Here is a 16,447-nt window from a genome sequence, read left to right as displayed (position 1 = left end):
CTGTTTGACCAACAAACACTGAATCCCACTGCCGAAACGGTGGGGGGGGGGGGCTTTTTGGAACTTTTAACCTTTTTCTTTTTTAAAATTATTTATATGTAATAAATATTAAAATTCCATTGTAAAAGTTTTAATTTTTTATGAGGGAAAAGGGCCCCTATGTGCCTTGGGCCCCCATGCCTTGCTTACGCTAGCTTTACGGTAGCTACGCCACTGTGTCAGTGGTCCTTTTGTCTGGAGCCAAATTGACAGGAGCCTTTTTGTCGGGAGCCAAAATGACGCTAGCCTATTTGTCGGGAGTCGTAATGACGGGGGCCGTTTTGTGGAGAAATTAAATGGCGGGAGCCTATTTGTCGGGAGTCGTAATGACGGGGGGCGTTTTGTGGAAAAAACTAAATGACGGGAGACTATATGTCGGGAGCCAAAATGACGGGAGCCTATTTGTCAGTAGCCTTATTGACTGGAGCCCTTTTGTCGGGAGCCTATATAACGGGAGCCTATTTGTCGGTAGCCTAAATGACGGGAGCCTATTTGTCGGGAGCCTATATGACGGGGTCCATATGTCGCTGGCCTTTTTGACGGGGTCGTTTTGTCGGGGTCGTTTTGACGGGGCCGTTTCGTCATTGGCCGAATTGACGCCGCACGGGATGTTTTGTACAAAACTACTGATATCTGTTGTAAGCATGTCCATTTCTAAATACATCTAGGTCAAATTGTTTTGAATTTCTCTTTCTGGAAGATGAGTTTTAAAATTTTCTAAGTTTAGGTATGACGTCGTCAGTGATCCCAGTAACCCTAGACGAAAACTGCAGGTCGGGGTGATTCGGGTGAAACGAATAAAACCAACCAATCAAAGCTTTTATAACTAGGTTAACTATAAATAGCTTTTACATAGTTGCGGGACCCTGTAAATACTATAGTTAAGTGTTAAAGGCTATTAAAACAATCTAGAGGAGAAATTGGGGTTGCCCCAGCTTGGATAACAATTGGGTGTTTTAACCTCGCCGAATCACCAATGACTTGAGCTAAATGAGCCTAGATCTAGATGCTCTATATTTCAATGTAAGTCTCCAATCTATATAGTATCTAAATTTTTCTAGATCTAGTTTGTGTCTCTTCATACAAACATGTCAAAGCAAATGTTATGTCTTATTAGTGATTTTTATGTCCCTTGTATTATGTATATTAATTTTATTATAGTTGCATCCCTTGTGTCTTCACAGGGTCATCTGTGATGTGTATTTAATAAAATTAAAATAAATACGCTCGTTACGCTAGGCGGAGCTGCAGCCACAAAAAAAAAGGTGAAAAAAATATCGCACGGAAGGTCGTCATTAAAACAAATTCTATGCGTAGGAATACAAAAGGAATCATACATATTTGAGTAGAATGGCAGCGGAGTAATATAGTACTTTCGGTTTGTTTCTTTGTGAAACTGTTACAAAATAGCGCCCGATGAAAATTGGGGGTTCGGAATTTTCCGCTAGATCTATAGGTGATTGCCTCTGGAACATCACTCTAGAATTCTAGATTGATGGGGCAGACTGATGTACCTGGGCAATTGGATTGATTGGGCTAAAGTAAAGGCAAAAAATTCAAGTAAGCCTATGCAAACGTTTAACATTATAATTTATATTAATAATAAGATTATTACACTACAGTGAGTTTTATAAATTTATTTTAAAATAAATGAGAATATCAATTCAGTTGCCAGTAGTGAGTAGACACTAGACTCAGTAGTGTTGAAACTTTTGAAAGTGAAAGTGAAGGCTAGATCATGAGATCGATGGCAGTCTGGGAATAATGACTATTACTATTAGGCCTACTATTGAATAAATGCTAATTCTAATATTTGTTATTGACTAGGCCCAAAACATTAAATAAAGGAGACTGGGAATTTTATAAATTCTGTGGATTTCCATTTTTCTTCTTCTTGTGTTTGTGACTGTGAGTTCTTGTGCATAAAAATGAAGGGAGTTAGCACAGTGGAATATTTTATTTTGAATATGATTCCTCATTATTTAATGACAAATACAGTGACAGTCAATTGAAGGTTACAATTTAGGCTGCTATTAACTTAGGAAGCAAGTATCATTGCTAAAATACAATTATTTCTATTTACTTGCCGTGTAAAGAGTAGTAATCCGCCATATTGAATTTAAAATCTGTGACGTCACTATTGAGTGTATTTAAAAAATAATGCATGCAAGAGCACAGGGATGCGAATCAATGCCGCTGTGCGACAAACCACCTGCCGGCTAAGATTTTTGACGAAACAAAGATTCTAGGCTATCTAAAAACAAATGCTAAGATTTTTTTATGACATGGTAAAATAAATACATCTTTTGTCAGTCTTACTCGGAGAACATTTTCAACATCAGACCACCCCAAAATGTTAATTTTAATCAATCTTTTTGACGACCGATATTATTGTCACACATTTATGCCAAAATCGTCAACTTTTATTAAAACGGAGTAAGCTAAAATGAGACTATTGTTGCAAAATTTGAAAAAAAATATTTAAAAATAGAACCAGAGAAATCTATTATAAAGTATATGTGATAAATGAATTAAATTATAAGCTCCAACAAATGGTTGACATTGACATTTTTTTTTTTAAATTAGATCTTGCAAGGGAAGCAACTGTGATTATGTTTACTATCCTGTAAGGCCACAGTTACTCCCAACAATTTAGGTTTGATCAAATATTTTTATTATTTTGGAATGGTGCACGGTTAACTAATAGGTAGAGGCTATTAACATTCTTTTACATTGTGTTAATTTAGGTAAATATCAAATAGCACAACATCTGATGTGATGTATTATTTCTTTAGTTAAAATTCTGCTATGGAATGATTTCATGAATAGGCTATAATATAATGCATAATAATAACTGGGATGATTGACTCAAATGTTATATAACAATATCAGGTAGTGGGTGGGTCAAATGCCCAATTTTTGTGTTATACAAGATAGCGAGCCCCTGCAACTATTAATTATAAAGTTTAATGTTCCGACCGTCATGTAGACAGAAATAAGTCATTTCTCTTGCTCCTGTTGGCATCATTAATTAGCTTCGTTGGGTCGGTTAATTTACTGATAAGGCGCCTCGTGTGCTGCTCATTCAACAAATTAATTAATTAAGTTGGTAATTATCTACTTTTCAGTTTATGAAATTGATAACCTATAGACTAAAATTTAACAAACACAAAAATATGTGTTTTTAATTTTTTTTTCTCTAATTATGGAAGTCCATGGTTGGGTCAAGATCTGTGGTTGAGGCATGTCCACTGCCTCCCGTAGTCAAATATCTGAAAGAAACCTCAGGGTGGGGGCGCTTAAACTCGACCAGAGTGGGTGCCAGAGTCCCAACAAGGCCAGAGTCATAACAGTGTCAGAGTCACAACAAGGCCAGAGTCATAACAGTGCCAGAGTCACAACAGTGCCAGAGTTCCAACAGTACCAGAGTCACAACAGTGCCAGTGTCCAAACGTACTTTGAACCATATTTATAAAAATATTATTTCGGAAAAGTGGATGCTCATAAAATCTGATATTTCTATCCCCCCCTCCCCACACACCCCAAATATATCAACAAATATCTTAGCCATATGTGAAGTTACTCATTCCGACGTACTTGTACGCTACATTATGAATAATTTGTAGACAGTCGTAATTTATTTACCATCTATTATCAATATCACGCAGCAGAACCTCGCTCACCCCACCCTTTCGGAAATAGGACCATTGTTTGTTTATGTAATATTTTAGTATTATAGAGACTATATTTTTAAAGGAAAACATAAGATTTATGCACACACAATAAATGTATGTCAAACAAACAAACTAAAGAAAGCATGGTCTATTTATTTTATTAAAATACACGATGTGTAAATAGAATTATATTTGTCATGACATATTTTCAACAGAGAATGTACACTAGATGAAATAATTATATTTGTCATGACATATTTTCTACAGATAATGTTCACTAGGTGAAATGCCCGAAAAAAAAGGAGAAAAAATGTTAATGAATGCTTGATCAGCTACCGCATAAAAAAGCTTTGCACTTAAACTACTTATTAATACATAGATTTTAATGAACTACGCAATTTTATTCAAATGGACTTTCATACTTAATTCGTTAATTTTAAAATCTATTTTAGGTCAACTGGATTTTAATACGAACAATTTATCCAATAGTAACACCCAGAATTGAATCACATAGTTACTTCCCCTACATCCCCAAAACCTTGGCTCAAAAGAGGACTAGGTTACATAATAATCATAATAATATATTTAAAAAGGTGCATTGCTTTTCTTTTAAGTGCGCATAAAATAAGTATATAAAGTATGTTATAATTAAAGCTATTACATTCACAAAGAACTATGTTAAAATTTAAAATTTAAAAAAAAACAACAACGACGTTTTGGCATTATGACCTTCATCTATATGAAAATGTGACCCAAAAAAATAAGAAAACAGTGTTGAGTGAACCGATATAACATCGGTACCAGGACAAGGCTCCATCAAAATTTCTTTCGAGGAATTTTCTCTTCTTTAGCAATCACAGGGTCAAAGTAAATGGGTGGGCCTGGAACTATTGACTCCTCGTAGGGGGGCGGGGGCGTCAGTGGTGCCATGGTTGCCATTGGTGCCATGGAAGCTACAGGTGCCATCGGCGCTGGAAATACACATATTATACACAATTTTATTAACAATATTATTCACAATTTTACTAACAATTTTATACACAATTTTATTAACAATTTTAAACACAATTTTATTAACAATATTATACACAATTTTATTAATAATATTATACACAACTGTATTAACAATATTATACACAATTTTATTTACAATATTATACACAATTTTATTAATGATATTCATCACACACTTGGGAATGTTTTTTAACATTTTGTGAAATGTATTTTTAAAAGCTGATGAATTTTAACTATTTCACCGCCTCGCTCAGAAATACAAAAAGAATAGATTTTCTTATGCATTTCGGTTATGTTGAAAAGTAAATTGAAGATTCCGCTTTAGACATTGCGATCCATAGGGCAGATGAAGTAGATTTCATATATTTCTTGACCTCGGCTTTAGAAGGGATTATCTGGTCGGCACTGTACCAAGCTGCCTTTACTCTCTCTAACGTGAGTTAGGTACCCATCAGAGCTGGGTGGACTCAGGGACGGTCTACTGACTTGAACCTGGATTCGAGCTCGAGACTTTCGAGTTAGCAGTCTATCGCTCTATTTCTAAACCACGCCGTCCCATAATTTCCACTATGTTAAATATGTCTAAAGGGTCTCCATCAAATAGGTAAAACAAGCCATAACAGTGCTATATTTACCTGGGTTGAAGCCAATGTACGGAATCTGTTGTTGTTGTTGTTGTTTATGTTGAAACTGCTGAAACTCCATTGGCTGGATTGGGTAGCAGAGGTCAAACCCACCAGAGGGAACTGAAAGTTTTGTAAATGTAAACTGATTGTTTTATCTTCTCAACATTCACACAACAGACATTAACCGTTGTGGATTTGTTACTGTTTCATAGTCAGTTTCATGTAGGACATAAAAACAACAACATATGAAACAACAGTTTTTACTCATTGAAACAAGTGAGCGAGCATAACACATATGCTAACCACAAACTTACAAGCGGTGCTCTTGTAACATATTTAATATCAAATAATAATGTTGACCTTGAACTTACCATTGATGCCCTTGTAACATATTTAATATAAAAACATAATGTTGACCTTGAACTTACCATCAATGCCCTTGTAATATATTTAATACCATATCATAACGTTGACCTTGAACTTACCATCGATGCCCTTGTAACATTTAATACCATATAACGTTGACCTTGAACTTACCATTGATGCCCTTGTAACATTTAATACCATAACGTTGACCTTGAACTGACCTGCGGTGCCCCTATAGTAGACATGAATCTGCTCTCCTGGGTTGCAGGAACTGACCATGACGTACAGAGGTCGCGAGCTGTTCTTTGGGATGTTGGTCAGTATTTGGCCGTAGAACTCCGCGGACTTCTGGTGTAGGACAACGTCATCCCCAAAGCCGATGTTCCCTCCGTCCAGGTCTACGTACATGTAGAAACTGGGGGGAAGATTACAGAGATTAGGGGGGGGGGGAGGGGTGGGTGGGGGAGGTGAAGAAACTTTGCTGTATGCACACATACACACATGACACACACACACACATGGCACATACACACGCCCAACTTACTTTTATGGAATGGGGGTCTGCAGACACACACACACATGGGACACACACACACACACAGAGCCAACTTACTTTAATGGAATGGGAGTGTGCAGGCACACACACACACACACACATGGGACCCCCCCCCCCCCCCCACACACACACACCTTACTTTAATGGAATGGAGGTCTGCAGGCACACACACACACATGGGACCCACACACACACACATGGGACCCACACACACACACATGGGACCCACACACACACAACTTACTTTTATGGAATGGGGGTCTGCAGACACATACACACACATGGGACCCACACACACAGCCAACTTACTTTAATGGAATGGAGTTCTGCAGACACACTGACACACATCACACATACCCACACCCAACTTACATTTCCGGCACGCGGGCGTGAAGGCGCTGCTCCATCTTCTTGAAGTGGATGGAGCGCCGCTTGGTCAGGTCCAGGCCCCAGGACAGGCTGTGGTCACCCACCAGACTGACCCGGCCCGGCTGCTTGAGCAGGACGTCAGCTGACCCCACCCCCACACACGAGCAGGTGCCCCGGTTACCCTCGTCGGGCCAGTACACCTGGGGGTCAGTCAACAACCAATTACTAGTGGTCAGTTGTGGTCAGTTGTGGTCAGTTGTGGTCAGTTGTGGTCAGTTGTGGTCAGTTGTGGTCAGTTGTGGTCAGGTGTGGTCAGGTGTGGTCAGGTGTGGTCGGTTGTGGTCAGTTGTGGTCAGTTGTGGTCAGGTGTGGTCAGGTGTGGTCGGTTGTGGTCAGGTGTGGTCAGGTGTGGTCGGTTGTGGTCAGTTGTGGTCAGGTGTGGTCAGGTGTGGTCAGGTGTGGTCAGGTGTGGTCAGGTGTGGTCAGGTGTGGTCGGTTGTGGTCAGTTGTGGTCAGTTGTGGTCAGGTGTGGTCAGGTGTGGTCAGTTGTGGTCAGGTGTGGTCAGGTGTGGTCGGTTGTGGTCAGGTGTGGTCAGTTGTGGTCAGTTGTGGTCAGGTGTGGTCAGTTGTGAAATAATTATAAATTGTTTTTTTTTTTTGAAGCAATATAGGATGAAACTGCATGCTCTTAAATTGAATTGGTGTCGTGTTTAACATTCAGATAGTATCCACCGCCTTAAACCACAATTCGGCTCAGATGTAATATAGCCTTACGACAATATCGTAAGGGGAGGGGGGGGGGTTGAACGTGGCTACCAAAGGCCATACTGTTCAAAATAACTGAGTAAAAGATAATGAAGTAATGAGTACTGAATGTATAACTACGCCAGTAACTAATATTGCCAAGCTACTTAAAATAATCGTTTCCTATTTTTTAGACTTATAGCTCCTAGTATTTCTACTCCATCAAGTTCTAATCCTCAAGGTGTAACTACGCCAGTAGCTACTAATATATATCAATTTAAAAACACCAGATCCTATTCTTTAGACGTGTAGCTGCTAGTATTTCTACTCTATAGAAGTTAACTACGCCAGTAGCTAATAATATATATCAATTTAAAAACACCAGATCCTATTCTTTAGACGTGTAGCTGCTAGTATTGCTATTCCATCATGTTTTATTCCTGAAAGTGTAACTACACCAGTAGGGGATCATCTATTTATGACGACCACGCGGAGGGGGGAGACGGGTGTCCGAAAAAATCGACTTTTATGGATGCGTATGAACGGGGGAGGCAGAGTTTCTTCCAGGCATCTCTTCGGGGTGGGGGGGGGGGGGGGGGGCAAAGCCCCCCCCCCCGAAATTTTTTTACCCGCCCCCCCCCCCCAAACAAAATGAAATGTATATAATTTATATAGAAAATATATACTTTTAACAGTGTCCGCCCCCCCCCCCCGAAGAAAGTGTACCGCCCCCCCCCCCCCCGAAAATTTCTAGTGCCCCCCCCCCCCCGGAGAAAAAAGTTTCATCCAGACTTTTTTCTTCGGGAGGGGGTCATTGATATTTTCTTTTCAAGTAGGGGGTGGGGGGTGGGCGGACTACATTTTCCGGTGGGGGGGGGGGGACAATGGTAAAAGTATGTTTTCTATATAAATTCCATTTTGTTGGAGGGCGGTAGACTTTCTTCGGGAGGCGGGGGGGGGGGGGTCTGACAGAGACCCTATTCCTTAGACGTGTAGCTGCTAGTATTTCTACTCCACCAAGTTCTAACCCTACTCACCTGGAAAACGTGTTTCCCCGCCGTCATCCCCGTCGACCACCGAGCCCATCCGTGACGGTCGCGCCCTTCCGTTCCCTGACGATGTGGTACTTGGTGACGGCCGAGAACCCGTCAGACAGGTCCGTGAAACCGCCGTTCAGTTCCTCTTTGAATATCAGGTTCCGGGTCCATTCGGGTGGCCCTGGAGAGGTTTTGGAGACTTTCAATCATTTTTCAGTCATTTAAAGCTTTCAGTCATCATTAACTTTCAGTCATCTGTAACTTTTATTGGTTGTCATAACATGAAGTTATTAGAACATTACAGTCAATAAAACCTACAATCATCTACATCTTTCAGTCAACATTTTTAATAAGAGTATTTTAGTTGTTGGGGATGGCGTCGCCTAGGGGTAGAGAGCTAGACTTTTAACCCAAAATTCGAATCCGGGTTCAAGTCATATACCGTCTCTGAGTCAACCCAGCTCTGATGGGTACCTAACTCACGTTAGGGGAAAGTAAGAGAGGCTTGTCATAGTGCTGGCCACACTATTCCCTTCATATGCCTAGGTCCCAGAAACAGATTAGCTCTACTTCGTCTGCTCCATGTGTCTTGGGCACGAACGGAAAACGTGATGATGATTTTAGTTATTATTGGAATATTTTACTAAGTCATCGTTAACCCGTAAAGATGAATGGAATGGTGAGGCTAAAGCAAGGATGTGAAAGAAATATCTCTGTCTTAAACAATGATTAAATCTCTGATGAGACACTGAAAATGTGATTAGAGACAACAAGAAAACACACGATTCGAATCACATATTTTCAGCAGTAAATATATACAGTAAAACAAAGTTATTTTAACACATAACATATCTCACAAGGGGACAGTTTTTAAGACAACTAAAATATGTATGAAAAAGTTAGAAGCTTATTTTACATCTAGAAAATGGAGATGGGGGGGGGGCGCACCTGCTATTCCCCAAGAATGACGCCATTTTATTTAAACATTCAAAATTTAAACATTACCTGTAACATTGACACTGGGGTTGACTTTTGGCATTTCTTTACTGCCCCAACTTCCCGTTGTAGTTGTTGGGTCTTTTCTTTGTTTTTGGTGTAGGCTCCGTGTAGGTATCAGCTACGAAAATATCTCTGAAAATGTTGAAATAAATAAAAAAATTATTTTGTTAATCAAACTTTTGAAAAAAAGTTTTTTTTTCCCTAAATCACCCCTTAAAAACAAATCAATAACAAACATATATTACACCCCCCCCCCCCACACACACACATTCACACACACACACACACACATTCACACACAAACAAACCGCTTTCTCAAAAAAAAAAGACAACATAACGCCCTACGTGAACTGAAATAGTTTTAATCAGAATCATAAAAACACTAGCCGTTAAATTATTATAACATCATATCATCTTCTTCATAACTTCCACAATACGTTTCAGCTTTTTAAAATAAAATTAAAAAAAAAACCACGTTGTTTAGATTAATAATTAAAACATCAATTACAAGAAGAAACTTTACTTTTTCTTTAAATACACCGAATGTTAAAGACTTCGTCTGTTATAAGTCTACTGACCTGTCTAGATAACGATGTCAATGATCAAATTAATTATCTCTGTTGAAATTCCTGGTCTAAGCTTTAGTTCTAAAAACGTTAAACACCACTAGCGAATACCAATGTGTTGTAAGAGCGTTTAACTACACACATAAACAAAATATGTGCTGCACACATACGGAACAAACACATCACCAGCCCTATAGCTAGCAGCGATTCTTGAACTGTATCGAGATATTGATTTTTTTTATTGATCCAAATTGGCGAATTACCCAATGTCTTTATGCTATAAATAGCTTCAAAGACTTACTAATATACTATTTTTAAAAAACAGTTTGATGTTATAATTTTTACGGATATTTATAGAAACACGTCAAAAACTCAAGTACAACCATGCACTAACGAAATGACTCTACTTTTATGATATATCGTAACAGTATTATTCAAGAATATGTTAAACAATGTTGAAAGGACAGACGTTTTAAAACGCAGTAGAAAAATTAAATTTGAACAGTAAAATATTAGTTTCACAAAGGAATCTCAGTGTGGTTAACAAAACTTCGTATTTTTAAAAAAAAAAAAATTGTTAAAGACATTATAAAACTCATAATTAATATTAATATCTATTAATATTAATCAACAAAAAAGATGAAAAAAAAATCATTTATGAAAATGTACGAAACCAACATAGTTCATTGAAATAATAGTTTCTATGAGTGCTGATATTTCTTCAAATGGTAACAACGTTCGGTTATAATTTTTTTTAAAGTCAACATTTCAACGAAAAAAACTGGATTTATATTAAACAGAGTTAATAATTTCACTGCAATTTTTTTCTATTAAAAAAAAAACAAGAGTATTGTTTAAACGTAAACGTTGTGAAAATGAAAGATAAACTGATTTATTAAGTTCTCTTAGTTCGTCTGAATTTAGTTACACACGTTTGCGCCGGAGAATAGATGTGACATTAAATACACAACAAATGTTTTGATACATACATAAATTAGAATTTAATTAAACTAAATCACATTTTAAAATAAGATTGACAATAAAAACAAAATAATGATTTTTTTTGTCTAAAATATTATATTCACCTAAACAAGCTGTATCCCAGTCAGATTTTTAAATAAGTCTGTCAAAACATTTCCCCACTTTATTCTTATATTATTTACCTCGTCATGGTTGGCTAAATGTCAACCTAAGCCTCAATTGTTCGACTGTTGCAATTCTTTGTTATGGTGACTGGTGACGTAGGGAATATATATATATATATATATATATATATATATATATATATATATATATATATATATATATATATATATATATATATATCCTATATATTTGTATATCCTATACACGTACAAATATAAATAAATATATATATACATATATATATATACATGCATATATATATATATATATATATATATATATATATATATATTATATACATATATTTAAATATATACATATATCTGTGTGTGTGTTTTAATATAATGATCACCACATCATCAAAAGTACACAAAGAGAGACCACATTCAACGTTCACTTTATTTTTAAGTGAAAAAGCCGTTACTCTGTATAATAATTCAAGCTGGTCTCTTCTTGCTCCCAGTCATTGCTGTGAGACCAGTCTTCTAGTGCATCAAGGTCATTCAAGGTCACACGGAGTTCCAGAATGTACCATAATTTGGTATGTCATAAAAAATATCACTATCGTTACCTCCTCCGTGTAAGTTTACATTTACAGACAATATGGCCAAATGATGAACCACTCTTTTGCCAACCCCTTGCCAACCCCGGAGTTTATTATTTTTTAGCCAAATTGTCACTCTTGTTTTAAAAAAAAAAAAACCTAACGCAATGGGCGTTAGACATCCTTAATTCTTCATCCTGCCTAGCTAATCAGAATCCAAAAGGGGGAGTTTGTTAGTTCGGTGGGAACCAGTGTTTCTTCCAGACTTTTTTCTCAGGGGGAGGGGGGGGGGGGGAGAGAGACAGCCCGCCCCCCCCCCCCCCCCCCCCCGAAGAGATGCCTGGAAGAAACTGGTGGGAACTCAAGTCATTCGCTCACTTGAAATCTCCAGCTAGCTTGTTTGTTAGTTTTAATGTTTGATTTTTTTTTTCATAAATTAACCTTGTTCTCATCAAATTTTATAGTTTTGTTATAGTTTTAGTTATATTTGTTTCAGTGGGAACTCAAATCATTCGCTCACTTGAAGTCTCCAGCTAGATTGTTTGATAGATTTGAATGTTTGAATTTCTTTTTCTTAAACTGACCTTGTTTTCCATGCATCAAATTGTATAGTCTTGCTGGATTGTTTTAAAATCGATATTGTTCAGTTTAATCCTTGATCTGTGTTTCGTCCAGGCAACTCTTCGAACGAAATAGGATTTATATACAAATAGGATTTATATAGAAATAGGATTTGTATAGAAAATATATACTTTTACCAGTGTCCGCCCCCCCTCCCCAGCCCCCCCTCCCCCCACCCCCCTGTACATTTTAGCCAAGGAGAAAAGAGTCCGGAAGAAACACTGTCCTTGGTGATTCCACAAATCGAACTGATTAATTAAAAACTATTACTTGTTATTTCCCCTTCACCATGAAATTATAACCCCTGCCCTGCTAATATCCAAAACCTTTTTTTTCGTATCATTCTGTGACCTCATTTTAGACCAATGGCCCAGTGTAGTTGACTAGTTTTTACACTGGCCTTATGAAAGAGAGTGACACTTGCAAAGAGCGGCAAAACTAAGTAGCGTAACGTGTTCGGAACTCTCCGTGTTGGTGGTTCCAATTTTATTTCGTCACGTGACCTAGTCAATAACTCAATAAATCAATAGCGAATCCATTATGCCCAATTTGACTATTTGCAGCATTCGATCAATTTGATTCATTATCGACCAAGTATTATACATTAACATTGCTAAAGGGTTGCTGAATGAATGCCATGTTATGAAGTTTGTAAAAACTAGAACCTTAAATATGTTATTCATAAATTTTAATATTTGTTCATATATTATTTTTTTATTTTTATATATATGAAATATATATATATATATATACCATATATACCAGAGTTTCTTCCAGGCATCTCTTCGGGGGGAGCCCCCCCCCCCCCCCACCGAAAAAATTTTACCGCCCCCCCCCCCCGAACGTTATATAATTTATATAGAAAATATATACTTTTAACAGTGTCCGCCCCCCCCCCCCCGAAGAAAGCCTACCGCCCCCCCCCCCCCCCCGAAAATTTCAAGTGCCCCTTCCCCCCGGAGAAAAGAGTCTGGAAGAAACACTGATATATACATATATCAATATATATGGGTGTATATTTGTGCGTGAGTATGTGTAAGTAAAATAAATGATGAATTATTTCCCATAGAATTAACTTTACTCTAGTTTACCTCCCTTTATAAAAGTAACACACCCGCATTAAACACTTCCTGTTTGGTTACCGTTCATACGCACCTCATCGTGAACTGCTTTTCTGAAAGAAACCGACCCAGTTTATGACGTATCTTCTTGGATACTTTACAACAGGTTCAAAACTGAACAGAACCTAAAGAAATTGTCAAGGATTTTTGTAAACTTTAAATAAAAGTTTTACCCTATGTATTGGGTTTATTTTGTTTATTTTTAACTCCACGAGATTTGAATGTAAAGGTTATTAACAGATTTCGAAGCATGTTTTTCTTACCATTTCTCTGAATTATAACTTGTTAGAGTTTGGGTGGTTTTTTTTTTTGGTTTTTTTTTTTTAAATCTTCTTTTATTAACTATCATTATTTTTTTAAAATAATTTCAAAATGCCCATTCAGTTGTCAATAAAAACTGGAGATGTGGAATTAACAAGTAAAATTAATATTCATAAGTAGTCTCGTAATCAATTGATGAGGTTAATCTGATAGACAAATTGTTTCTGCATTTAGTTCTGATGAAATTTCAAAATTTTCTGGAGCAAGTTACACAAAACCAGCAATAAAGTGTACATCAACAAACCTCACAAGTAACATGCACATTAAATGGGCAACCATTCTTGTTTTGGGATATCCAAAACCACATCCATATCTGGGGTACACTTTGAAGTTTTTGGGAAGAATTCAGGAAGCCTGAGATTTGATAATGGATTTTTGAGCAGCCTCTCAACTTCTTCTTGTAGTTGTTGATTGGTAGCCCTCAGTTCTTCTTGTTCTTTTTTATGAAACTCTATTTCCTTTTTCATTACCAAATTTTGCAAAGCCATATCTTTAAGGCTGATATGCATCAAGGCTATAGATTCATTTGTGACTCTCCGTGCAATTTCATTGCAACGGCGTACAATATCTTTTTCATACTTTCCTAGCTCGGTGATGATAATGTGCTCTAACTCTTGTAGATCTTCCTGATTAGAATTTTTTTCAATGCTTCCAAAGCTACATGAAGATTAACAATTATTAATAATAATCATGGCATTCACGGGATATTCTTTGTCTTTATAACTTTGTAGCGCACTGAGATGGTTTTGTTTACTTTTAAGTCTCTTGTCCGTTTCATCCACCTGATATTGCATACATTAACATGTAGAACCCATACATTGTTTTTATCTCCCCTTATGCCACTGGTGTATATTTACAATAACCTCCCTATATGCCAAAGGTGAGTGTTGACTATCATCTCCCCTTATGCCCAGGTATGTGTTGTCCATTATCTCCCCTTATGCCCCAGGTATGTGTTGACCATCATCTCCCCTATACCCAAGTATGTGTTTACCTCCCCTTATGCCCGGGTATGTGTTTATCTCCCCTTATGCCCGGGTATGTGTTTATCTCCCCTTATGCCCGGGTATGTGTTGACCATCATCTCCCTTTAAACCCAGGTATGTGTTTATCTCCCCTTATGCCCGGGTATGTGTTTATCTCCCCTTATGCCCGGGTATGTGTTGACCATCATCTCCCTTTATACCCAGGTATGTGTTTATCTCCCCTTATGCCCCAGGTATGTGTGCCCATTATCTCCCCTTATGCCCCAGGTATGTGTTGACCATCATCTCCCCTATGCCCGGGTATGTGTTTATCTCCCCTTATGCCCCAGGTATGTGTTGACCATCATCTCCCCTATGCCCGGGTATGTGTTGACCATCATCTCCCCTATGCCCGGGTATGTGTTTATCTCCCCTTATGCCCCAGGTATGTTGACCATCATCTCCCCTATGCCCGGGTATGTGTTGACCATCATCTCCCCTATGCCCGGGTATGTGTTTATCTCCCCTTATGCCCCAGGTATGTGTTGACCATCATCTCCCCTATGCCCGGGTATGTGTTGACCATCATCTCCCCTATGCCCGGGTATGTGTTTATCTCCCCTTATGCCCCAGGTATGTGTTGACCATCATCTCCCCTATGCCCGGGTATGTGTTGACCATCATCTCCCCTATGCCCGGGTATGTGTTTATCTCCCCTTATGCCCGGGTATGTGTTGACCATCATCTCCCTTTATACCCAGGTATGTGTTTATCTCCCCTTATGCCCCAGGTATGTGTGCCCATTATCTCCCCTTATGCCCCAGGTATGTGTTGACCATCATCTCCCCTATGCCCGGGTATGTGTTTATCTCCCCTTATGCCCCAGGTATGTGTTGACCATCATCTCCCCTATGCCCGGGTATGTGTTTATCTCCCCTTATGCCCCAGGTATGTTGACCATCATCTCCCCTTATGCCACAGGTATGTTTTGACGATCATCTCCCCTTATGTCCTAGGCATGTGTTGCCCACAGCCTTATACCCCGGGTATGCATTTACCATAATCACCCACTTTAAAAATATATCGCAGGTATGATTTACAAGTCATTTTTTATGCTAGCACTCAACCGGGTCATTTATATTTTATAACACTGAGGCTGAATCCGGGTTGTTGGTAGTTAAAAATGGGTGTGTTGTGGAGTGGGGTTTGTGTGGGTGGGGGGTAAGTTCGGGGTGGCAGGAACAGGTGTGGTTTCACTTTTAAAATCAGGTGCATACAAGGAAATACACAAATAGTCAATTTATTGCGACGTTACAACTATTCTCTATGCCCCCCCCCCCCCCCCCCCGCCTGAACACACACACACACACACTTCCTGGGTGACCCATAAACTGGGTCAACTCTTTCATAAAACGGTGCCGTGACAGTGTCAAGGTATCTGGAATCGTTCACCAGAAGGTTCTTACCTGGACCCGACCCACCAATCCCTTGACGTATTATATTAAATGGGTATTGGTTGACTAAGCTAGAAAAAAATACTTACACTATTCTTTTCTTTAACCAAACCCCGATGTGACCTCGGCATTTAAAGGGATTTGGTGGTCAGCACTATGCCCAGCCGCCTTTACTTTCCCTAACGTGAGTCAGGTACCGATCAGAGCTGGGCGGACTTCTAGACTTGAACCCGGATTCGAACTCGAGACTTTTGAGTTGGCAGTGTAGCGCTCTACCACCTAGCC

The 16,447-nt window shown here is 38.5% G+C and overlaps 1 protein-coding gene across 2 annotated transcripts; it reads right to left on the bottom strand.

The window, feature by feature from the left end:
• Window positions 1-3,856: 3,856 nt before the first annotated feature.
• LOC131928737 (uncharacterized) lies at window positions 3,857-11,159 on the bottom strand. Of its 2 annotated transcripts, none has more exons than XM_059284851.1 (7): window positions 11,076-11,159; window positions 9,431-9,556; window positions 8,426-8,606; window positions 6,648-6,844; window positions 5,941-6,134; window positions 5,363-5,473; window positions 3,857-4,684 (listed from the first exon to the last, which is right to left on the bottom strand). In XM_059284851.1, the coding sequence occupies exons 3-7, from the start codon at window positions 8,450-8,452 to the stop codon at window positions 4,530-4,532; spliced, it is 684 nt and encodes a 227-aa protein (XP_059140834.1). In that variant the 5' UTR covers window positions 8,453-8,606; window positions 9,431-9,556; window positions 11,076-11,159; the 3' UTR covers window positions 3,857-4,529. The 2 variants fall into 2 exon arrangements, with proteins under 2 accessions (XP_059140834.1, XP_059140833.1); XM_059284850.1 differs by lacking the exon at window positions 11,076-11,159 and adding an exon at window positions 10,003-10,203.
• Window positions 11,160-16,447: the final 5,288 nt, after the last annotated feature.

This window comes from Physella acuta, unplaced genomic scaffold (genome assembly GCF_028476545.2).
Source record: "Physella acuta isolate Inbredline_101_S28 unplaced genomic scaffold, ASM2847654v3 ptg001535l, whole genome shotgun sequence".
Classification (NCBI taxonomy): domain Eukaryota; kingdom Metazoa; phylum Mollusca; class Gastropoda; family Physidae; genus Physella; species Physella acuta.
The sequence above is the reverse complement of the archived record's forward strand: the minus strand, read 5'-3'. Positions and strand labels throughout refer to the sequence as shown.